Below are 24,646 nucleotides of genomic sequence, written 5' to 3'. Positions count from 1 at the left end.
ATTGATGAAAATAGCTACATTCAGACTAAGCAGAATATAAGTCAGACAGATTAACAACAATAAAGCTTTCACTTTAATAATCATAAAATATCAAATTTGAAATTGCTTTTAGATTTTATAGTTATATCATTTAATTGTGCCTTTTTTTTTGTTTAGTAAAATAGAATGATAACAGGATGTTTTTTCTTTTTAAAACACATAACAAATGTGATTAAAGAGATTTATAACAGCCCAAAAAGTGATACGATGAATTTCAAATAGATTAATTCCTCTTATGTGACTTGAGTAAATATAACTACATTTGTAATAGTGCCTTTTTAATTTCACAATACCACAAATTGTTTACTGGGGGAAGTACTACTAAAAATAAAACAGTATAATATTATAGTCAACTGATAAATGGGATAAGAGGGTTTAATAAGAATATCACATCACAAATGTTTAGAAATTTCTTAGAAATAAAGTTCAAGATACATTTGAGAAGAACTGCTACACAATCATACATAATCCAAAGAAAATATTTCAAATGATGGCTCTTGATTTAGTTTAATGACAACACAGAAAATCATCTACAAAAGGTGAGAAAAAAAAAACATGTAAACAAACTTCCAACTGTACAAAAATCCTTAATAAATGTGAAGAAAGTTTCAATTCTCCTGAGAGAATGAAAAACTATAATTTTGGAATGAAGCAATGATTTCCTTGGCATGCCTAAATACATCAGCAGAAAAACTTACACATTTTTAACTTAGAGTGCTAGACTATGAGAAAATAAAAAATGTAGAGAGTGAAGAATTGTCAGAAAAAAATAGATGTTTTGAAAACAAAATGTTGGAAGGAAGGAAAATCAGACATTTAAATTGAGAATGATGATGGAAGCAACAGGTCTTTTTTTATTTTGGTCAAAGTGATAGTACTCTAGTAAGGAGGGAGGGGACAGGGTAAGACTGCTTAAAAAAAACCTTTTATCTCTCCTATATGGTTATGAGGACCTCATCGTTAAATAACTCTGAATATAGCATGGAAATTGATATCATTCCTTAGTGTGTTTCTAGACTACAGGGTCACTTACCTTGATAAACAAAGTGAAATCCCTTAGCTGTTATTGGTCCAACTGAAGTAAATCGAATTGTGATCTGATTACCTGAACTCAGTGGAAGTGATTCTCCTACTCAACAAAACAAACACTAAGATATCATAAATAATTTTCATTCAGTGAACCTAACAAATTATATTATCTTACACTGTCATTTGAAAATGTCAATCTATGTTCTATCAAATTACTTTAAAATATCCTACTACTAACAATATACTTTCTTTGGGTTCACCTTCAATTGCAACCTTTTTATCAGAAGGCTTTAATTACATTTTGATACGTATTGTCTCATTCTTCAAAGAATCCTTAAATATTTTATATTACATTAACTATCACAGACTAAGTGATTAAATATTATATTTACTTAATTACAATCCCAGAAAATAGTTGGTTATAGTTTTTCAACCTTCTGAGTTACTGTTAATTGTGTTTCCATTCTTAAAAAAAAGAAAAAAAAGATTCCATTTTCAGTTTACTTTATTTCTAATATGGATGACATAAATCTCAACCTTCACTACAATACTAGTCAAAGTCAGTCTATAATCAATAACTGATGCATGGCAGTTCTATTAAAGGATACCTGAATGGGATCCCGAGAGGGAAGATAACAGAGAAGATTGCTGAGTTGGCCCATCATACACCTCAACAACATCGTGGAGTGATGTCTGGAAAAATACAAACTGGCCAAACACCACTGATCAACAGGAACCAGGAGAAGCAAACAAATCACCAACCATCCAAAAACGAAAACAAAAAACAAAAAATAGAAAGAGGAGGAGAGAGAGAACAAAGTATTACAATATAATAGTCATCTTTTTTTCTACCTTTAAAAGAGGATAGGTGCCAATTGGTTGATATTCCTGACACATGTATTTCAGGTCATAAACGTGACCGTGACATAAAAGCAATATAATTTTAAGAAGACTATTTTTTGAAAATAAATAGGTATAGGATTTAATTTAGATAAAAATCTCAAGGTTGATGATTAATACTTTATAGTAACTATTAATAGTTTGGATTTTTCCCGATGGTAGTATAATTCTTTTCACTTTGTGACTCTCTTCTCTTTTTCTAATTTTTTTCTCCTCTTTTAGATGAGATAGACAAAGTTTTAATTTGGGGGATTTCTTTTTAGATTGTCCTTAAAATATTCCATTATGAGTAATAATTTCATTAGAAAAATATCAGCAAGATACCATTCAAGTACAGTGTTTAATGCACAATATAGGTTTAAAATGATTCCTAAACATTTATTGCTAATCTTCTGCTAAAATAAAGAAATATTATTTGTGATTCCTCATAAATTGAGATATTATAAAATTTTACAAAATGATTACTTTTTCCTGGTTAAGTACATACAGTTCTAAAGTACTTATCAAGAGAGATTTATAAGTTTATTTTTAAACTTCATTTTAAACTTATTCTTTAATTATATAATCTGCTTACATGAAGAATCTACCAAAACTATAACTGCAAAGAAAGAACTTGTTCCAGAGCAGAAATCAGTTTAGCGTTTTTTAAAAAAAAGGAAACAGATGACAATTATCCTCAAAATATTTTATTGAATAGAAAAATTGTGGAGTTCAAAAGAATATAATTTTTAAAAAATTTAATACTGTAAAAGCAAAATAACTTTTATAAATACAAAATCACATTGCTTTAAATTATATATTGCATGAGTATATACATATATATTTAAAAGTTCTGATTCATATTTTGCACCTCAAGTCAAGGTTATAGACATCCTCGGGTGGTTTCCCATGAAAACAGACTAGTTTTAGTTCCTTTGAAACATCCTGAAAGTTGCATATGAATGCAGGTATACACATAATACTGTAAATAAAGCTACATTTAGATTTTTTTGGCCTATAAAAATAAGCTGGTGTTCTCAGTCCAGTTTCTTGTGGAGTAAAAGAAAATGAACACACTAGCAGATAAAGTGTCATTGTTGTGAACAATTTCTGAACATTGCAGTGCTCAGATCTGCCAATAATCCTCCTTAAAATATTTCCTAGAAGTCATGAAAACAAATGTGTTTCCACCAAACCAGATACATGTAGTAAATTACTGTAATGGTTTACAAGTCATGTGAAAAAAAATTTGAGTTCAGACCTTCTAAAAAGATCCCAAATTTGCTCCACCAAATTGCAAGCTATTTTTATAATAATAAAAAAAAAAATTAGAAAAGGTTTTGTTTTCTGTTTTTGCATTTGATTAGATTGGTGTCTCGAGGATCTGTTTTCAAATGTGTCTTAAAAAGTTTCTATTATATTCCTGCACTAGATAATGAAAAGAAAAATAAATAAATAAAATGTTTCTATTGTAATGCAGATTGCCATTGCTTTACCAACTGGCAAAAAAAAAAAAAAAAAAAGAAAAGAAAGAAAAATCCTATCAGTCTAATCAAAGAAACTTTGCCTCATCAAGTACACTGAATAAGGCTCTTGACAGATAACTTATTCTTTCTCTAATCTTTTTGGGAAATTATTATGAAAAACTAAAATTCAACAATCTTTAACTATTTCTGCCTAAATATCTCAAGTATTCCATTAGAAAACTTGCCCAATTTTCAAGCAAACCACTACCTTTATAAACATCTGAAACAACCAAAATACACAGTTATCCAAAAACTTTTCCTAAGGAAAAAAAGTGAAAACCAAAATCTTCCTTTTTTTCTTGTCTTTAGGTCTCTTCTTAATTGTTACCCCTCTACAGATAGGCCAGAATTTCATGACACCTGTAAATTGAATATGTTGAAACCATAACTGTTAATAATGCAGCCATTAACACTATATTTTTGTATCGTATTAAGTAAAGAAAACTGTAGGGCATGTTCTTTCGAGTGTTCTTAGTAATTTGTGTTTATAATTTGTTGTAGTTATTAATTTGGTTGGGAGAGTTGAGAAGGGTAGGGAGTGGGGGAGTAGAGTGTTGAATCTTGCCTTATTAAGCAATGAACAAGCCGCTTTTCTTTCATTGCAATCTAACCCTGCATCAATATAGGAAACTGAAATTTTAAAGTAAAGATAGCTTTCATTAGAAAAAAGTTACTCTGAGAGGATATTGAATCATTACATTAAAGATAAAAGTTTAAAGTATATGTTTAGTAAATTATTTTGTAGCATGAAGAATCAAGAACATTTGCACAGGGATCTGATTTCTTATACACTATCGTATTAACTATTGTCTCATTAAACTGATAATGTTGTAATCCTGAACCAAATTCCTCCTTCTCACTCAGAAGTCTAAACAACTAAATGGTAGCCCTCGGGTTTGCTTTCTCATTCTGTCTGTAAATGTCTTAATTTACTCAGTATTTTTTAGGTACAGACAGCAGTAGGTCTTCTACTTCTAAAATATTCTGAATAGCCAAAGGCACCCTTTGTCTTGTTGAAACTGATTCAGGGAAAATTTGTAAGAGATTTTAAAGTGGACCAAAAGATTACTGGTTATTGTTTTTGGTAAACAAGTTGTGTAGCGAACTTGGCTCACTTGTGTTTATGGGGACTGTGGTGTAATGCAAGGGATTAATTGTCCAGTGAACAAAACTATTCTGCATCTATTTGTAAATTCATTTAGCATTCCTGATGTCTATCCCCTTCTCATTTATCTATCAACCATCTATCATTTGATTATTTGAATTTTCTTTTGATCCACTGTAGCATCTTATTGGGTTTCTTATTTAACTGGTACTTAAATAATTTTTTGATGCATGGATATTTTATATTTGTATGATAATCATGATTATGCCCTCTTTTTTAAAAATTATCTTTTAACACTGATTTAGATGCTGATGTCTCAACCTAATGGCTGGACCACCCTTTTATTTCTAGAACTACAATCAACCCCTGAAGTCTGTGTCTCTTATGCATTTTAGAATGGCAAGATCTCTGCTCTGTTTCTTAGTTTCCAAGCAGAGATAAAGAATGCAGATAAAGCTGCATCTCAGCTCCAGATTTCTTTCCCTTTCTCTTGAGATATGCATGTAGATATCAAAAAACATTTTGCTATCGGGCTATTAGAGTCAGCTTTACACATCAAGCTATTTCTTAAGGGAAATACCACTTTAAGGGATTTTTTTTCTTCTTTAAGCATAATAGATGTTAAAGATGTTTTTCACTCTTTCGTTAAAAAAAGCAATTTTGCCGCATTTGTGTGTATATATATAATAGCAAGCCAGAAAAAGTAAGTAAAACCAGTAAGATAAAAATAAACATGTAAAATACCCCTACAAATAAACCAATGCAAATAATCTATTTTGATGCCTGAGACTACTTCTGAGCTTCTTATTTTCCATACATTTTACTTTAAAATAGAGTTTATTAATCCAACCAATATTACTTGATTCTATTGTATGATGTACCAGGAATTGGATTAAATGCTGGGGTTAAAAAGGGCTGTCATGAATATAGACAGGGTCCCTGCTCAGAGAACCCATTACTTCTATTTCTGTTAGTTTACTCTACCTAGGAAAGATGTTAAATTAGATAATCAAATTAATTGTAAAACAACAACAAGGCATTTTGAGTACATCTTTCCACGCAGATTATTGGTGTGCTAGTCATTTAAATTCATTCTTCAAAGAAATCCTCTACCAAACTCCAATGGACAACATTTGGGGGAGTTCCAGACTATATTTTTTTTAAAAATCTAAATCTAAAAATTTAGATTTTTAAAAATCACATAAAAAGTTTACTTAAATAACTTAGAGGAAACTTCTAATTTAGATCATATTGGTACAATAGTATCCCAACTTTAAAATTCTGTCCTAGTTCATTTACATCTCCATAAGCAAACAAACTCACAATTAGACAAGGTTATGTATCTATCTACCCTCATTCCTAGATAAAGCAAGGTTTATGTAACATCTAGTCTTTACAGTATCATATCCAACCAAGATAGAGACGCAAGGTTCCATCAACTGAGAAGGTTTCTGGTGTAAGTTTTCATTTAACCGTTTCAATAATCATTTGTTCTTATTCTATACCAAATTCTGTTAAATCCTTTTTCCTTTGGTCATATTCATTTAACTCCTGAGACTTTGTCCACTCTGCCTAATTAAGCCATACCAAATGTAAACCAATAAATGACAGTGCCTGGGATGGCAGAAAGAAACTCCAGAGCATTAGCATAGCTAAACGGTTGTAATGATCAGTACACACTGATAGTTACCCTAAAAGCATGATTGTGGAAAACACATTAGGGGGTGCCTAAAGTATGACATAATACACTAAAATGGGTTAGTGTGCATAAGGATGTGCATTTTCTTAAAACATGAATTGCAAAACAACAAGAAATTAAAGTTCCCTTCTCCACTAAACACTATTCTGGAATATTATCAAAATGTTCTAGCATTGCTGGCAAAGAGTCTCTCCTTTATCAAGGTTTAATCATGCTCCTCTGAATCCTCTTCCTAATTACGCCTTGACTTTTTACTTCTGTGTCTGTTTTTGCATTGTTCAATTTTAGCAAGAATTCTGTGAAGTGAGTTTAGCCAAAATCCCCTACCCTCAATATCTGATCACCCTCTCAACCCCCACCATCCCTAAGTGCTGTCTGATCACCCTGGCTTGCCTTCAGCAAGAGTCCTATTAAATTGGTTTAGCCAGAATCACACTTAACTTTGATGTTTTCTCTTAGTAATTTTCTATCTATTGACTCCTAACCGACTCCTTGGCTGTAAGTTCCCACTTTTTCTTGTTATATTTGAAATTGAGCTCAATCTGTCTCCCCTACTGCAAAACTCTTCATAGCAGTTCCTGTACCTATCTTAACAGTACTGAATAAAGCCTGCTCTTGCCTTCTTTAACAAGTGAATTAATATTTTTTTTAACACTGCCTAAGCAAACTGGAAACTTTTGGAAGTCACATTTAATTTTTGTGCCATCGAAATACTAGTATGTTGTAGTACATCGTATAGAGGCTCACTGATTTAGCAATTAATTAACTTTAAATGAGGATAATAAAACAAATATGGACATAATTACTATAATTCAGTGATCAGGACTGGAGTTATTGAATTAAAAATGAAAATTGAATTTATGCAAATAAAGAAGGATTTCAATTTTGTTTTTGTCACTTTCTCTCAGAAGGGAATAATTCTCAGGTATCCCAATGGCATGCTAGTGTGGAAAGGGAAAAAAACTTAGACAGAGGCCTGCTTAACGAAAGTGATCTAACTACTGTGGAAAGTGGTGAATAGTTAAAATTTTTCAGAGGTTGTGGTAAATTCAGGTTTGATTTAAACTTGTTTTAATGTAAAAGGGTTAAGATTTGTTGGGGAGAAAGTAGTGCCTCAGATCTCTCTGGGAATTGGTAGTTCTAGTAGTCAGATGGATGATGTTATATAAATTATGGCATCAAGGTACTAAAATGACAAGGCTTCTTTGCTCTATGACAGAAAGGATGAAACAACCTAAAGATTGTCAGTGTCCATAGCTGAGCATAATAAAGAGGACTAATGTTTTCAAATAACCAACATATAGGTCATTATATAAGGGCATTTCTTAAAACTGCCTAATGAAGAGTTAAGGATTCAGGCTATGGAAACAGACTTTCTAGGACTGAATCCAGGATACACCACATGCGAAAGTTACTTCACCTTTGCATGCTTCAGATTCGTCATCTGTAAAATAGGGATACTAAAAGTACCTAATCTCCTAGGATTGATGTGAATATTACATAAATTAATACTCATAAAACACTTTGAACAATGTGAAACACAGTAATACATATTAGTTACCATTACTAGTAACTCAGCTTTGAAAATATATATGTTACTAATTCAATCTGAAAATTTACTGATATGCAATATTTAACTGCCATTTGATGTTAGCATATCCTTTCTCATTGTTTTGTATACATACATATTTAGAACAAATGATAGAACTGACTAGGTTAGATCAGTATTCTGCCAATTTTAATCAAGGTCAGTTTGTCTTCCAACTTCCATATGTCTACGCAATTCTCTGTCTACTTGTTTTTACATTCTATCATTTGGGTGGAAGAGAAAAATGTAATTATCAGACTCCTGTTAGAGCTAAGAAAAGGAGAGCAAGGTGAGAGAGCAGTCAGTCTACTTGTGTTTGTTTGCTCCCTCCATTCTATGTCCCTCTATTGTAAGGTCATTGAAACTCCATCAAAGAAGAAATAACTTCATGCAGAAAGGACTTTGGGCAGAAACAAAAATTTTAAAAAAGTATAAATTCCTATTAGATCTCAACTTGATTCTCAATATGTCCGTTACTCCTTTTGCAAAATCTACACATTCTTTTGTATGCTAGGGTTTATTTTGGGGACTATATTAGGCACTCAGCTGGTTTGCTACCCTTAAAAATTTTGTAAGAAGGCACCCCTGTTTTGTTTAGCTTGCATTTTATTCACCAACACAGCACAGATGAAGATGCACATGTGCACCCACACTACTAACAGAATAGAAATAAAGAAGATTCAAATCAAAGATGTGTTTAGAACTGCACTTGATTATGTGTGAAAGCATAAAAAATTACTGTTGGGGACATAAGCTATCAAAAGGTTTGACTAGTTTTACATGAATTTTGCCTTATGCTTTCATCTCATGTGAATATTTCAAGATAAAATTTTAGAAAATTTTGAGCATACAATAAGACTTCCCTTCTATTATTTTTTAGAGATAAGGTCTCACTCTATCACCCAGGCTAGAGTGCAGTGGCATGATCAGGGCTCACTGAAGTCTTAAACTCCTGGGCTCAAATGATCCTCCTGCCTCAGTATCTCCAGTAGCTGGGACAACATGCCATTATGCCTGGCTAATTTTTTTTATTTTTTATAGAGTCAGGGTCTCACTATGCTGGCCAGGCTGGTCTTGAATTCCTAGCCTAAAGGGATCCTCCCATCTCAGCCTTCTAAAGCACTAGGATTACAGGCATGAGCCACTGTGCCCAGCCAAGACCCCTGTGCAGGAGGATTACTGTGCAGAAATCTTTGCTGTCTATACTGTAAAATGAACTGTGAAAGTACTTACTGTGTTAATAGCTACAAGGTTGCATTTTGCTTTCTCATTTAAAGATGATTACCAAATATTCAATTAAAACTTCAATTTTATGAAAAAATATAAATAAAACCTTAGTATTATGAAAGTTTACTCTCAAAGTCATCAGAAAGGCAGAACTTTTTAAATCAGTACCAAATGAAATCCATGTGCTATTTATTTTTAAAATGCCATCTAGTACTGGATAAGTTAGTAAAGAAGTTGCATTAATTGATATCCAGGTTTAACATCCTTAATCCAAAAATCCAAAATTCAAAATGCTTCAAAATCTGAAACTTGAGTGCTGACATGATGCCATAAGTGGAAAATTCCACACCTGATGTCTTGTGATAAGTAGCCTATATTAATTTTAAAAATGTATAAAATTACCTTCAAGCTATATGTATAAGGTGAATATGAACTCAGTATATATATGCAAATATTCCAAAATCTGAAAAAATCTGAAATCCAAAACACTCTGGTCCCAAGCTTTTCAGATAAGGGATACTTAACTGTAATAATGAGAGTTTTATCAATCATTTGGAAACTTTTATACTTTCTACATATCAGTTAGATTCCAAACACTCATTGCTATTATTACAATAAAGTGTAGTAAACTACTAATGGACAATGAAGTGCTTTGTTCTAATGTAGCATTTTAAAATCTCCAGGCAGAAGCTAGGCTCCACCTTAAATGCTGGGGCCAATCCTGCTCTAGAGCAAACAATCTAGAAGTGATAGGTTAGCAGCTCATGGAGTACAATGAGATCATTCTGGCTCTGAAAATAGATACACCAAAATCTTAATATGTATTGCTATTTTGTAATAATTAGGAAATATATGTTATTTAAAAATTCATGGATTTGACTGTGGTAACCAATTATCCCAATAATAGCAGCTGTAGGAATCTAGTTCTGCTTTGAACTCAAAACAGTAAATGGAGTCCTAATTTATCTTTCCGTTAGCAATTTTTGTGTGATACTTCTGTCAATTCATAAACTAGGTTTGCTAACTAAATCCATAATATCTACTTTCAGTCTTCTCTAAAGCTGGTTTTCTGTCTGTATTTTGACAATTTGCCTACCACCAAAATTTTAAAACTGCCTATTTGACATATTTTAAATGTATAGACATTGCAGAAACCATCTTATAGCAAATATAGTTCAATTTTTCTTTAATTGTTCCAGAAGCAAATATCTATTCAAGTGCAAGTCAGCAGCTTATCTGCAATTTGGCAGTTGTAACATTTCCCAGCAGCTGAGAATTAATTTGGTGCTTAAAAGCAATGAAATCAAGAAAAACATAATAAGTAATTCTATTGCATGTTTAAAAGAATTAAAACAGGAAAGCAAAATAAAAAGTTTAAAGTGTTAGAATATTTTATTAACACTTGTATTTTGAACTCATTTTCAATTTGGCTGAGCGGTGTTCTTTAACTGTCTCTAAGAGTTTTTTCTACACATGGTAGAATATGTTTGCCAAATCCCAACTAGGTCAGACAGATTTCGGTCAGGAAAATATTCTCCTATGGACTATAAGTTAAATCAGTGAGTTTTTTTATTATGGAAATTTTCCAACATATATAAGATAGACAGAATAATGAAATAAACATCCATGAATCCATCACCTCAGCTTAAGCCCTTAACATTTTGCCAATCTTGTTTCATTTGTCCTTCCCTATCATAGCTCCCTATATCTCCAACCTTGGAGTACCTTTAAGCAACTCCCAACATCATATCCTTTTTCCATAAATGCTTCAGTTTTTATCTCTAACAGATAAGGACTTAAAAAAAAATAGCCACAATGTAATTACCAGATCTAACAAAATTAACAATTTCTTTATTTCATCTAATAACCATTTCTTATTCTCATTTCCTTGATTTTCTCCAAAGAGTCTTTTTACAGTTAGCTTGATCAAATTAGGACCCAAAGTCCATATATTTCATTTGGTTGATGTGTCACCAAAGTAACTTTTGAAAAATGTATAACATCCCCAAACCCCATCTTATTTTTAAGGTCATATATTAATATCTATGAAAAAATATGAGTCTTTTGAAGGCATGGAGACTGAAATAGGATTAACTCAACTGATCAAAATTTTACTGTCATCTAGTTTTTTATGAGAGTTAATTTTATGAAGTTACTGTAAGTGAGTACTCTGGTGGCTGCCTTTAGAGGTGAGAGAATTGCTATGTGGATTATGGTTCCTGGTCCCCCTAACTCCTAGTTCGATTTGAGAAGCTCTGTTTCTCTCTGTTTTATATATGAGACTTTGACATTACAATTTAGCATTGATCCTAGATGCAAGCTCTTGCTTTCACTGAATTCTTTAACTGCACTCAGCATACTGCCTCCTACTCATGCCACACGTTTTCGGCAGGCACAGCACCTGGAACCCCTTAACTCTCAACATGCCACTGCCTAAGGGCCCTTTAACTGAAAAAATTCACAGCTATTTACATAAGGGCAACATTTTAAAAGAGGTTTTAGCTTTTCAAAAAAAAAAAAAAAAATTATCAATAATCATCTCTTTATCTTGGGCTCTAGCCTTATCATGTTGAGAGTCATGCTTGTACATTTTTATAACAGAAGGAATTTCAAGCTTTACTTACTTTTATTATAGATTTAATTCTACCCAGACCGGAGGCTATAAGAAATGTCCAATTAAAGTCAGAGAATTTGCTGCTGCTAGAAATTGAGAAATGGGATATTTGGTACATTCAGTTATTTTCTAGGTAATTAAAAAATACTTTTAAAAAGGTATAATGCTAACTAGTCACCATTCATAAAATCCTTACTATAATATATGTAAGGGATTGTGTAAAGCTCTTTCTATGTATCAGCCAGGTTGTTCCTCAAAAAAACCTTTTCAATAGGCACTGTTATCTCTATTTTACAGAAAAAAAAAATACTAAGCTAGCAAGGAGAAGAACTATTAAATAAGATTTGAATTCATAGGATATGAGCTTATCTTGAGCCTGGTCTCTTAATCATTGCCCTATACAGCATAGCAGCCTGGGGTCTTCTGGTGAACAGGTAGTATGGAAAGTCATTGAGGAAATCTTACTGCAACAAAACCCCACAATTAAGATCCATTATAAAGAATCTGAATTAAAAGAAAAGAGGGAATTAGTTTTTGAATATTTTGTTGAGAACAATGGGAAAATATTTTATAGCATATTTATAAATACATTCATCCTAAATGGCCAAATTATTATTTAATCAATAATAAAGAAATAAATTTGTTATCTTGAAAATACACATATCATTTATATAAAATGTATTCTTAATAAATAAAGGGTTAAATATTCTGTAGGCTCTTAGCACTTTTAGGAAGAGTTTTGTAGAATTTGGAGGAGTTGCAGAATCTATTAAGTAACTTTTATTTTCACAATTATTATCCCAAAAATGTTAGTCATAAAGAGCTTTGGATTTGCAGTCCTACAAACCCGGATTTGACCAGCTTTGCTACTTACTTGTTGTATGACTTTGACTAAGCTGCTAAATTTTTCCAAATCTTCTCATAATCTGCAATACCCACTCCTTAGGACTGCTGTAAAGATTAACCTATTAAGCATCTTGCCCAGTAGATACATCATATAAACAATATCACTCACATATACATACAGCATATCCTGTGATCTTTTCTCTTAAAAATTTGAAAATTAATATATGATTTTATAAATAAATAAAATTAACCATTTATTTTTAACTCTGTCATATGTGATGGTCAGTAGTAATAGTAGCAATCTTAATGGAAACAAATAAGAAATCTTAACACTGGAAACAAGAATAATAAGATATCAACATTGAAAGAGATCTTATCAGTAATTTGGTCCAATTTATCAGATGCTATATACATATACTTTCAGTTCCTTAACCTTCTCCAGAGAGTACATACACACATGAAAGAGCATGGAGTTATTGAAATAAATCTATAGATTATATATTGTTTAAGAAACACATTGAATTGCCATAGTGAACAAATCGCCTTATTGTTTCACTTCCCCAAAAGACTTTTTTTCAATAATAATTTTTTTATCTTTTTAAAAACAGTCTTAAACTGTGTTGTCCATAACCAAAAAAAGAAAAAAAAAAATTATGCTGGTCTGCATAGGGCTTCTCTTCAATTACAACTAAATAACACATCTCGCCATTGCTGTTTTAATTTCATTACCATCACTGTTGTCATCTTCATCACTGATTTTTGGCAGCATCATTATCATTATCGTTGTCAAAAGCACCTTAATATTCTTCTATAATTTCATTCCAAATATCCATACCTTTATTAAATTAATTATTATTTACTATGTGCAAAACACTTAGCTAATTGCTGAGAAATTTACAAATGGAAATTATAGACTTCATAAACACTGATACATTTCAGTTTTTCACATAAAGATTTTTTTTTTAGTTCTTTTTTATTTTTATTTTTTTTTTGGTCAATCAACAATCCTTACTATGTGTAGAACACTCTACTGGGCACTTGGGAAGATACAAAATATATATTATAGAAGACATAGCCTATAAAGAGATTTTAAAAACTGTTTAGTCATCTGCATATTCCTTGGGAAAAGTAAAATTTATAAAATATTAACATCTTTTTTTTTTAAATTTCAGAATATTACAAATAATTTGGTTACACAAATTGATTTGTACTGTACACATAGGGAAATAAAGATACTTTTGACTAAAAATTCATTTAGGTATACAGATACAGCTGAAAGAAATTTGAGACTTTTTTCCTTGGTGCACATGTAAACCTTATTTGGATTACTAATAGTACTACTAATTGATAAGCAATGAGCCTATTAATATTTGGGTCTTCAACTCTTGACCTGAAACTTTTTTTTGCATGTATATTTATTAATTTCATCAATTTTAAGAAAATTGCTAGATATATTATGTTAAAGCATAATCTAGTTTATCTACTATCAAGGAGGTGAACGTCCTTGTATTGCTGTGTGATGAGGTATTCAAGTTCCATGTGTTGTCTAGACATGCCAGAAGCTGTGTAGTATACAATCATTCTAAATTACTTATTAAGCTAGAATTCCAACAGAAATATCTCATATTACATTATAAAGAAGTCTTTTACTTATATGTGCAAATTTTATTCATAGAATCCTATAAAGCATTTAGCTTTTAAAAGAAGCCGTGTGAAAAATGTGTTTTGGATTGTCTTCAAAGGGAAAATGGTTGAAAATTAATCATTTTGTATCTGAATGCAAAAGGAGCTAAAATAGCATCACCTCTACTTCTCCTACCTTACTTGGAGGAATAGTTAACTGTTCAAAGCCCAGATCAATGGCAAAGAGAAGAAAAGATAATTATAAAATGTGAATGGAAAAAACAAATGCCTCCATTTACTAATGAATTTCTAGCTGACATAACAAAGGTAAGAATAATTATTAAGTTTTAAGTAAATATTTAAAAATTAATTTAAACATAGCTTTAATTATCATTATCAGTTTAATAACCTATAAAGAACATAAATTATTTGTGCACAAGACTCACTTTGTATTATATGTCAGTCAAATTGTTTACAAAGCCTAGTAACTCACCTCAAAATACAATAAAACTGTTTTTTTAAAAAAAGGAATGAAACCTTATTCTTAAAGGAACTTTTACTAAGACACCTGCTAGAGATCAAGAAGGCTAAGATAAGTAATTCCCTAAAATTATTCAGTTTCCCTGAGTATGTCTGAGCTTGATCCAAATTATCATCAGAAAATTTTTGCTCTTTTTCACATTCCCATTGTTCTATTTCATTTTTTCTTTTATTTAATAAGAACTTTTTTGTTGAAATGTTTCTTAAATATTACTTATTCTGAATAAGTAACTAAATTTCATATCTGAATTGTTAGTTGTTTGAGATTCTTTACAATTAAATGATGCTGGACCCCCATTAGTAATAACCATTAATAAAAGAAACTACATGTAAAAGGGATCATCATCATCATTCGAAAATAAATAAGAGACCCTGAAAACCTTTAAGTCACATATAGCTTACAAGTAACGTTTTGAAAGGTACCCAGGTTGGAGTGCAGTAGCATGATCATAGATCACAGTAACCTCGAACTCCTGGGCTCAAGTGATCCTCCTGTCTCAGCCTCCTGAGTAGCTAGGACTACAGGCGCATGTGTCACCATGCCTGGCTAATTTTTTTATTTTTATGTAGATACAAAAAATAAAGTTTGAGCCCAGGCTGGGCTCAAACTCCTGGGCTCAAGTGATCCTTCTTCCTTTGCCTCCCAAAGCTCTAGGGTTACAGGCTTGAGCCACCATCCCTGGCTCAGTTTGTTATATTCTGACTTCAAATTTAAATAATATTCTGACTTCAAACTGTTATTTCCAAATTTTCTTCCAGGTTAATTTGGTCTTAATTTTTGGATTAAGTCAATTTAAGTTGCTTAATTTGTGGACAATTCACTTAATGTCAATGGAGAGCGATAAGGAGCCATGAGAACAAATCCAAGAAGCCCACAGTTACTCTTATATGGCTGCATTTGCTGTACTTACTTATGCTGTGAGGTATTTGATGCATAGTTTCAGATTTCACTTATGATGACTTGAGTAGCAAGTATTATTATCCCCGTTTTGAGAATGAGAAAATAGACCCCAAACCACCCCAAGAATAACTTATGCAGCTGAGATTCATACTCAATGCCTCTTGAATTAAAATCACCGATGTTTTAAGCACTATAGCAAACAATGGCATGTCAAGCACATGGAACACTCAGATTAGATCTTTTTTTTAACATTCCTCCCCCATATGATAAAACTGTTTTCACTAACAATCACAAAATGAATAAATAATAATGGCCAGAAAATATAGTGAAAAGTTTATTTTATTAAACTATGTATGCATGTATTACAGCAATAAAAATTAAAAAATAAGAAAACAAATATTATGGTACCAAAAAAAGATGAAGTGGTACTTTAATTACATGAATGCAAGTTTTTTTTAAATGGGGAAAATTACTGAAGTTTGGACTCTATTTCAGTCTTTTAAATTTTCAGCAGAAATAAAAATAATCCAAGTAGTTACAAAAGACGACATGATTGAAATAAGCCAAGTTCTATTTCATTGTCTTACAATCATTCTTCTATCAAATACTGTATAAATGCAGGAATATACAGTAAAATGGAGTTGGAGACATGAAGAAAAGTGAGCTAGGAAAATTCCAAATTATTAAAAATTTACTCTAAAAATTATTATTTAGCTCAGTTCTACTGTGTCAAGGGCAAAAAAGAACAACATAAAATAAAATATCATTGGTCAATTGTGTGTGTGTGTGTGTGTGTGTGTGTGTGTGTTCTGCATATATGTAGAGGGTGGTGGTGACAACATTTTAAAAACCTAATAAGCACATTTTAATAGATAGTTTGTATTGATTATAAACCTCCCATATTTTTGTGAAACAATTCTTTTGCATCGACGAAACTAAAAAAGTCATATTTAAATTTTTTCATTTTATTAGGTTAAAAAGCTGAAACAGCTAAATTATTCCATTTAGTAAGGAGTGCCTGGCCACTCTGCGACCCTTCTTGTACCCCCGTGAAGCCAGACTTCTCAGGGTGATGCCCCCACTGGCATATCTTAAAATTGTGATGTTTTCCCCTACTTCTCTGACTTTGTTTATGCTACCCTCTCTGTCTGATCTTCTTAGCTAATGTCTAATCACCTCTGAAGACTTAGTTCTGGTAAGCTGTGACTAAGTCCTCACTATTATTACTTTGGAATTTATCAGATTAAGCTCTGCACAAATATTCTTTCATTGTATCCACTGCTTATCCTGGTCATACAAGTTATTTTGAAATACTGATTTATGTATCTTTTATCTCCACTACTTGAGATCGTTTATTTGTGTATCTCAGTACCTTTCCTGGCACTCACTACATGTTTGTGCAATGAATGTAGAAACTCCAGTTATGTACAAAAATAGAATCAGAAACACTGAGACAATGTTTTCACTCTTTTTGGATAATCACCATATCTTGCAATCATTTAAAACACTGGGTGTTAAAAAACATTGTGTCAGCATGGCTCTCTTTTTTCATTTTCTTTGTTTTCTCTCATAGACAATCAATATTGTTTAAGCAATTATCAATCATATCTGGTAGAGCTTCCTTAAATATAAATTGAGTTACCACAAGTTGCTTTAAAAGGATAACGAAAATGAGGATATTTATTTAGTTCAGTTCACTTGAGATTGATGGCTTCCTGTCTTTAGGAGGCAACACGGAATGGTTCAAGTCAAATAAAAACAAGCTGCCTGTCCACACCTAAACTCATCTTCCGCTGCCAAATCTCTCTCAACTTGAGGAAAGATATCTGCCTAGTCACCCAATCCATTTAATGATATTTATGATGGCCTGCTCTGTGCCTATGGTAGGCTGTGAGGTGCAGGGTCTGCCCTATGGAGCTTAGTCCGAGAATAATAGAAGTATGCAAGCCATTGCTTTCTATCTTCTAAATATGTCTTAATTCTAACCTACCACCTGCTCTCCATTCCCATCATTAAATCCTCAATTCAGGCCCACATCATCTCTGGCCTCCTAAGTGATGTTCCCATGTATAAATCTGGTGCAACTCCAATTTATTCTCCATGCCTTTATGGAAGTGATTAACCTAAAATGCAAATCTGATCATGTCACTTTCCTATATAAGACTGTTTTGCTGTGGAATTGAGCAGATGGGTTGCATAAATAGTTTGATATTTTCATTTTCTTTCTCCCCCAACTATATCTTTGGCATTTATTTCTAAAGCTTATCTAGATCCCTGGCACCACTACCACAACTACTATTAAGAAAAGGACTTATGTGTACTTTTTCATTTTCTGAGGTGAACACTAGATTATTAAACTATATTAGTGTTTTATTAATACTCATTAAAAAGTAATAACTGTTCTGCAATTGTTAAAATCTGGATTTGTAGTTTATTTTCTGGAAAAGGAACTTGGAGTAACCAAAAGCCAAGGTAAAATAGAGTATAAAAATTTAAGTACACAAAAATATTATTCTTAAAACAGAAATATATTCTTAAAACAGAGAAAACAATTTCATTGTAGAAGGTTAAAAACTTGGATATACTAAGAAACCAAATGGAGATTTCTTAGGAAATCTTCTAAGATTTTTTCCCCTCCCCTAAGCGGGGAAAAAAAATGAGAAAACCTAAGCTTGATCTGAAATTTAGAGACAGATTAATATTCAATTATTCAACAAATATTTATTGAGTGCTGATAATGTACAGTATAAATGAATATTCTTGGAGTTGAGAATATATAATTCCCAAAGATCCCACAGGCTAATGGAAGGGACCAGTCCATTAGCATATACTTACAACCTGTATGCTAAATTCCGTGGTGGAGATTCCTTAGTGTTCTGTTCATGCTACTGATTGCTTAGAATGCCTTCCCCCTTCCTCTCTACATGTATGACACCTAATGCTCTGCTCATCTATAAGGCTCATCTTCTCCATGGATCCTCTTTGAATTCTCATCATTCAACCCCAAACATTTTTAACTCTCTTGAACACCTAGGCATTAATATTGGCACTACCTATTCTGATACACATATGTTGTCTTTAGTTCTTTTTTAAAAACATTTAAAAATTTTTTTAATTATTTTAAATTGACATAAAATCCTATATATTTATTATGTATAATGTGATGTTTGGAAGTATATGCATTGTGGAATGACTAAATCTAGCTAATTAAAATATGTGTTGCTTTACATAGTTGTCTTTTTTGCGATGAGAACATTTTACATCGACTCTCTTAGCATTTTTCAAGACTACAATATATTGTTAACTATAGTGACCATGCTGTACAATAGATCTCTTGAACTTATTCCTCCTATCTAACTGAAATTTTCTATCTTTTGACCAGCATCTCCCACCTTCCTGCCTTTGGTAACCATCATTCTACTCACTACTTCTCTGAGATCAACTTTTTTAGATTCCACATATGATTGAGATCATATTGTATTTGTCTTTCTGTGCTTGGCTTATTTCACTTAACATAATGTTCTCCAAGTTCTTCCATGCAATTCTTATTTAATGGTGACATCTGGTATCAGGCACCTTGTGCCTCATGCTGCATTTGGCACTGGGGACACAAGTATAAAAAAGATAGGCACAGTTCTAGGGCTCATGGAACCAACAGTCTAGCATGAAAAAATAGTCATTAAATATTGAAATATAGGTATATAAAATGAGTTCTATGACCCTGGGGTGTGACAGGACAACATAAAGCTATGGCTAACAATATTTTTGTTATTACTAGTATGAAAAGCTTTAAGAATGGCTTTCTATGGCTTTTTCTACATGGATTTCCTTTTAAGCAGAGAGATTCAAAAGAAATTGAAGTCAATCATTAAAAACTGTGTAAGACTTAACCTAAAATCAAATTAAACTTTACTAATACATAGGCAATCAATAATTAAAAATATTTATGAGCAAAATCTTCAGAGCAACAAACTCCTTTACAAATATGAAAGTGTATAACCTCTGCTAAATAGATCACCAGGGACTTTTTGTTATTTTTATAAAGAAATTAAAGTTTGAAAATTATCAATGATTTGTCAATAAACAACATTCACTGAGAGGCCACTATTCTGTGGATCTTTTGGAGATAAAATGAAATTAGAGGTAAAAGTTTCTGTATTTCAGCAACAGGTGAGATTAAAAAAATAGTGTCGGCTGCCATTATCACTAATGTTTTTTGCATAAACTCTTCTTAGCTTTAGAATGTCTTTAAGTTTTGTCCTACTTGTCTGAGGCAAGGAGAGCAAACATAAGTTTATTGAATGAGAATACTTGTCCTATATACAAGTATATACTATATATCAAGTCAGGAGCTTTTAAAATCAGTTTGCTAACTCCAATTCTCTATCATTACTCTCATTACTCTCATTATTACTCTCTTCCCCAAACAAATCCAAGAATTAGCCATAAAGTGATTCAGTGCCAGAGGGACAGAAGCCAGACCAAGTGGGAAAAGGAGAAGGCCGTTTTCACCAACCCCTGCAGACACTTTCCATAACCCTTCCCACCCTTGCCAAGATAGATACTTTATTCTGTGTGAGAAAATGTTACGTGATTAAATTCACTCATTCACATAATCAATTATATTAATCACTATCTGGCCAAGTACTTAGGGCCAGCCTGAAACCTGTGAGTATCCTCAGCTTGCTGATAATTTGTTGCCTTTTTAAATCAATACTCTTTACTAACTTGGATCAGGAAGAAACTGATTGTTTAATAATAAAAATTGTATACATTTTTACATTCAAAATATGAGATTTAATATATGAATATGAATTTATAAAAGAGCATTTATGAACTAGATGAAAAATATCTTAGAAAACATAGTAAACTGGTCATATAAATCACTTGGTAAACAACCTTATGCCAAGCATTGGAAAGTTCCAGAATTTCGATTGATGGCACTGCCAATTTCAGATAATAGTTCATTGGTCTAGAGATTGATGTATAAAGCTGTAAGATATAATACGTAGCCTACATTAGCCTGTCCCAAATGTGTGTGTGTGTGTGTGTGTGTGTGTGTTTACTTTCCCTTGAGGTAATTATGGATTCTAGATGAGGACAAGATCAATTTTTACTTGTGTAGATTGATGCTCTGGCCAGTTGCTTAAGTTCTACCAGCCCCCAAATCAGGCTCTGAAGATAATTTAAGTATTATTGTCATCAAGTCAGTCCCTACTCTCACAGATATTTGGGTTGATAAACTTCATTAGACTACAGGCCATTGAATAACAATTGAAAGAAAGAAAACTGAAAGAAGGCTGCACTACCTCTGGATGTCACACGCTTGATGTCTCCTTTTAGTTTTGATGTTTAGAAGATTAACTGAAAAGACAGATTCTATTACTAAATAGAAAAATTAATTTTTAACTTTATCTTTGAAAAATCAGTAATACTTTTTAAATTTTATTTTTGTTCAAGCTGACTGGCAATATAAAGAAGAGGTGATAACTTCTTTAAGAATAATTTTGGGAAAGGAAAGTTTCTCACTGTATATTTATTTTATACATAGAATACACGGTACACTAAAAGTTGTAGATTGCTAGTGATGACTTAGAGAAAAGGGCAGTAAGAAAAATGAATGGTGATGAGATATGGCATGTGTCTACTGTTTAATTTCTTTAGAGAGGCAGAGCTTGAGCAACAGAGGAATGATGGATGAATTCTGTAGTCTGTACTACTCAATAATTATAGGAAGGCCACCTTGAGCTGTGAAATCTACTCTCTCTACAAAGTGAAAATTTTTTGAGCTGACCCATGCTTGTCACCTTGAGTGTGAAACTTGCTATGCTTTATAGCTACATATTCCTTTTCAGGAATTGACTGGCCATGTGACAATCATTCGTGAAGTTCTGCATATTGAGTCATATTCACCACATGTACGAACATATAAAAAATGGATAGGCAGTAGATAATGCTTAGTAACTTCTTTTACTGTTTCTATACTAACTTACCCTCTGCTACACCCAGCTATAAAAACTCTTCTTTCCTCTCTCTTAAAGAATCTACCTCTAAGCCCTATCCTAATACCTTTGAAATTTTGCATGTTTTTACTTTCTTTTCACATTTCTAGTTTTGCCTCTCTCTCTCCCATCTTTTGATTCTGCATTACACACACCCCTGAGTTGTTTGAAAACTGACAAATATCTTCCTGCAGGAAAAAATGAATAAAAAGAGTGAGCAAAGCAACAACAGAAAGCAAAGAGGAGGTAAAGCTAAGAACACATATGTTAATAAATATTTTCCTATCATACAGGAGTTGGAGACACATGACTATGTATTTTTGTATCGCTCAATACTATATACTCAAGGTTGTAGAAAAGCATTTTTCAAACTGAAGGTAAAGATCCTTTAATAGGTTATAGTATCAATTTATTAGATCAGGATAAGCATTACATTTTTAATGAATTAGGATACTATGGAATAGAGTAGAATAGAGTAGAACAGAACAGAGGACATCTCAGAAAGAAAGGGAAAGTAAGTATAAACTGAGTCAAGAAGCAAAACATATTTCTTAATGGGGTCTCAGTCAAAAAGTTTGAATTTTTATAATGATATCAGGTGCTAGTTAAACTGTTAATTTTTACACAAAGACAAAAACATAATCTGGTTAATGTTTATGTTAACTCTTTGTTGGAACTATTAACACAGATACAATTACTTTTTTTTTTTGTTTTTTTGAGACAGGGTCTCTCTCTGTTGTCCTGGCTAGAGTGCAGTGGCAGCATCATAGCTCACTGCAACCTTAGGACTCAAGCAATCCTCCTGCCTCAGCCTCCTGAGTAGCTGTGACTATGCCAGGCTAATTTAAAAAATCTTTTTCTATAGGGACAAGGTCTCGCTGTTGCCCAGGCTGGTCTCCAACTCCTGGGCTCAAGCAATCCTCCTGCCTCACCCTCCCAAAGTGCTGAGATTACAGGTGTGAGCTACCATGCCTGGCTCCAATTACATTTTGGCATGAATTACAGGGAAGAAAAGTAACTATGACTCCAATTAAATTCTTATTCCAGAGGTACAGGCTGATCAGTCTATAAAGAAGTTTGAATGAAAGCAATGCTATCATTGTTTATTTAGAATTTAGAGAGTAAACTCATATTCCAAGAAGACAAAATAACTCAGCATTGTAGACTGCTACCTTCCAAGGGCAAAAATGACCCATAGCAGGGAAGAAAGAAGAATGTTCTTTTTATGTCTTTATGAGCCATATGGAACAGAATATAAGTTCTTATGTGTAGAGATTGTATAGGGACATATTTATGTCTAATCGTCACCTTAAAAACGTACATAAATAATAAATATGATTTTTTGCTTTACAAACAACTGCAGAAAACTTTTTAATCAAGATAAAATTATTAACTTTTGTATTTGGTGAGTTAAAAAGAAGGTAGTAAGCCATTTATTTTAGTGGTGAATTTTTTTTGGTTAGGATCAATTATTCCTCTCATTTATTGTATGAATCTCTATTATGGTTATTGTATTGAATTTACTTGCAAAATTCCATTAACGTGTACCTATGGTGTAATAGCTATTTTGCCTCATCAGTGGGGTATATGGGATTAAGCCTTCCAGGAATTGGATAGGTTTCCAAATATAAAAACTCCGGAGTACTTTCATTTGCTTCCAGAACAAACTTGGAGATCTTCACCTATGCTTAAGCACCCTTGAGAAGTTGTTCAAGGTAGTGTAAATTACTTAGTAAAATCTGATAGATTTGAGTTGCAAACTCAACACTAAGACTCACTAACAAAATAACTGTGGGCAAATTAATAAAATAAGCATATTTCATTCTATTGATATAAAGATGAAATATGATAATAATGCAAGCCCCTAGCATAATGCCTGGCATATGATCATGATTGTATTTATTTTTATACAATTTATGTGGCAGAGTTGGAGTTTAATACCAGGTTGGTTCTTTGACAACTTCCAGTCTACTATACTAATTTATTATCATCATCTTTGTTGTTATAGCACATTTTTAAACATCTTCTTTTTATTCCCTCCAAATGGCTACTGGCATTTTCTTTTTCTTTTATGGACTCTTTAGTACTTATAATCTATGCTACATAATACTGTCTAAAATGCTGTATCATTATTATTTCTATGTGCATTTTCCTTTTCCCAGAAAGAGATCATAAAGTCCTCAAGAAAGAGAGAAAAATAATCATTTAATTTCTCTTTGCAAACATAAATTTGCTGTGAAGCTAAAGAATCTTCTCCCTTGCACAGGCTCCTTCTAAGACCCTAGTAAGGGATCATCAACATGTTTACAAGAATACATGGTTTTATAAAATTTACAGAAGCAACACATTTTTTGTATTCTTTTTCTTAGAAAGGACTCCCCAGAATAATAAGCTTTAGGGCACATGAAACCTGTAGCCTTTACCACTTTTGAGTGTGAACTCAATGAGAGAGCTCATTTATCTGTAAAGTTGCCTCCAACTTGAAAACCTTTGACCTTCTAAATTTCTTTGAAGTAAATTCAGTGACTAGTTCATCAGAGTCGGTCTTCAATCCACAGCCCACCCTGACTGATTGAAAACTTTCAGCAAACAAGGTGACACAAATTGTTTTATCTATTCTTAAGCATGTAGAGCAGCTACTCTCAGGGTTGACAATTAAAACAGCACTTAGATTTTGCAGGGGTAATGAAAGCAGAGAAATTAGAGACCATAAGCTTTCGGACAATGTTTTTGATATAAGCACAGATTTGATTGAGGAATAATAATATATGGAAAGGTTGAAAAAGTAGTTATTTTTCTTTAAAATAATGAATATCTTTCTGTGTGGGGGGAGATAGCATTGTATCTTCAAGCATGCCAATTATAATAACAATAATGACAATAGTATTCAAAAAATAATAAGACCAAGGCTAAGAGCTTTATAAACATTATTTCTGAACTCTAAAGAACTCTGTGACACAGGTATTAACATTCTTGTTTCATATATAAAACAATAATTAGAATTAAGTAATTTAGGCATGATCATTTA

The 24,646-nt window shown here is 32.2% G+C and overlaps 1 protein-coding gene across 3 annotated transcripts in view; it reads right to left on the bottom strand.

Moving 5' to 3' along the window:
- CSMD3 (CUB and Sushi multiple domains 3) overlaps nucleotides 1–24,646 on the bottom strand; it is a 1,111,380-nt gene that overhangs the window by 155,683 nt on the left and 931,051 nt on the right. For 2 of the 3 annotated variants that reach the window (XM_069466068.1, XM_069466069.1), the window contains 2 exons: nucleotides 1,677–1,790; nucleotides 1,073–1,168 (listed from right to left, as the gene is read on the bottom strand). The exons of the other annotated variant lie outside the window; for it this stretch is intronic. In XM_069466068.1, coding sequence (XP_069322169.1) covers nucleotides 1,073–1,168; nucleotides 1,677–1,790 — 210 coding nt within the window. The remainder of the gene's footprint in view (nucleotides 1–1,072; nucleotides 1,169–1,676; nucleotides 1,791–24,646) is intronic. 3 annotated transcript variants of the gene reach the window in all.

The sequence above is a fragment of the Eulemur rufifrons genome, chromosome 3, assembly GCF_041146395.1.
Source record: "Eulemur rufifrons isolate Redbay chromosome 3, OSU_ERuf_1, whole genome shotgun sequence".
NCBI classification, from domain to species: domain Eukaryota; kingdom Metazoa; phylum Chordata; class Mammalia; order Primates; family Lemuridae; genus Eulemur; species Eulemur rufifrons.
The sequence above is the reverse complement of the archived record's forward strand: the minus strand, read 5'-3'. Positions and strand labels throughout refer to the sequence as shown.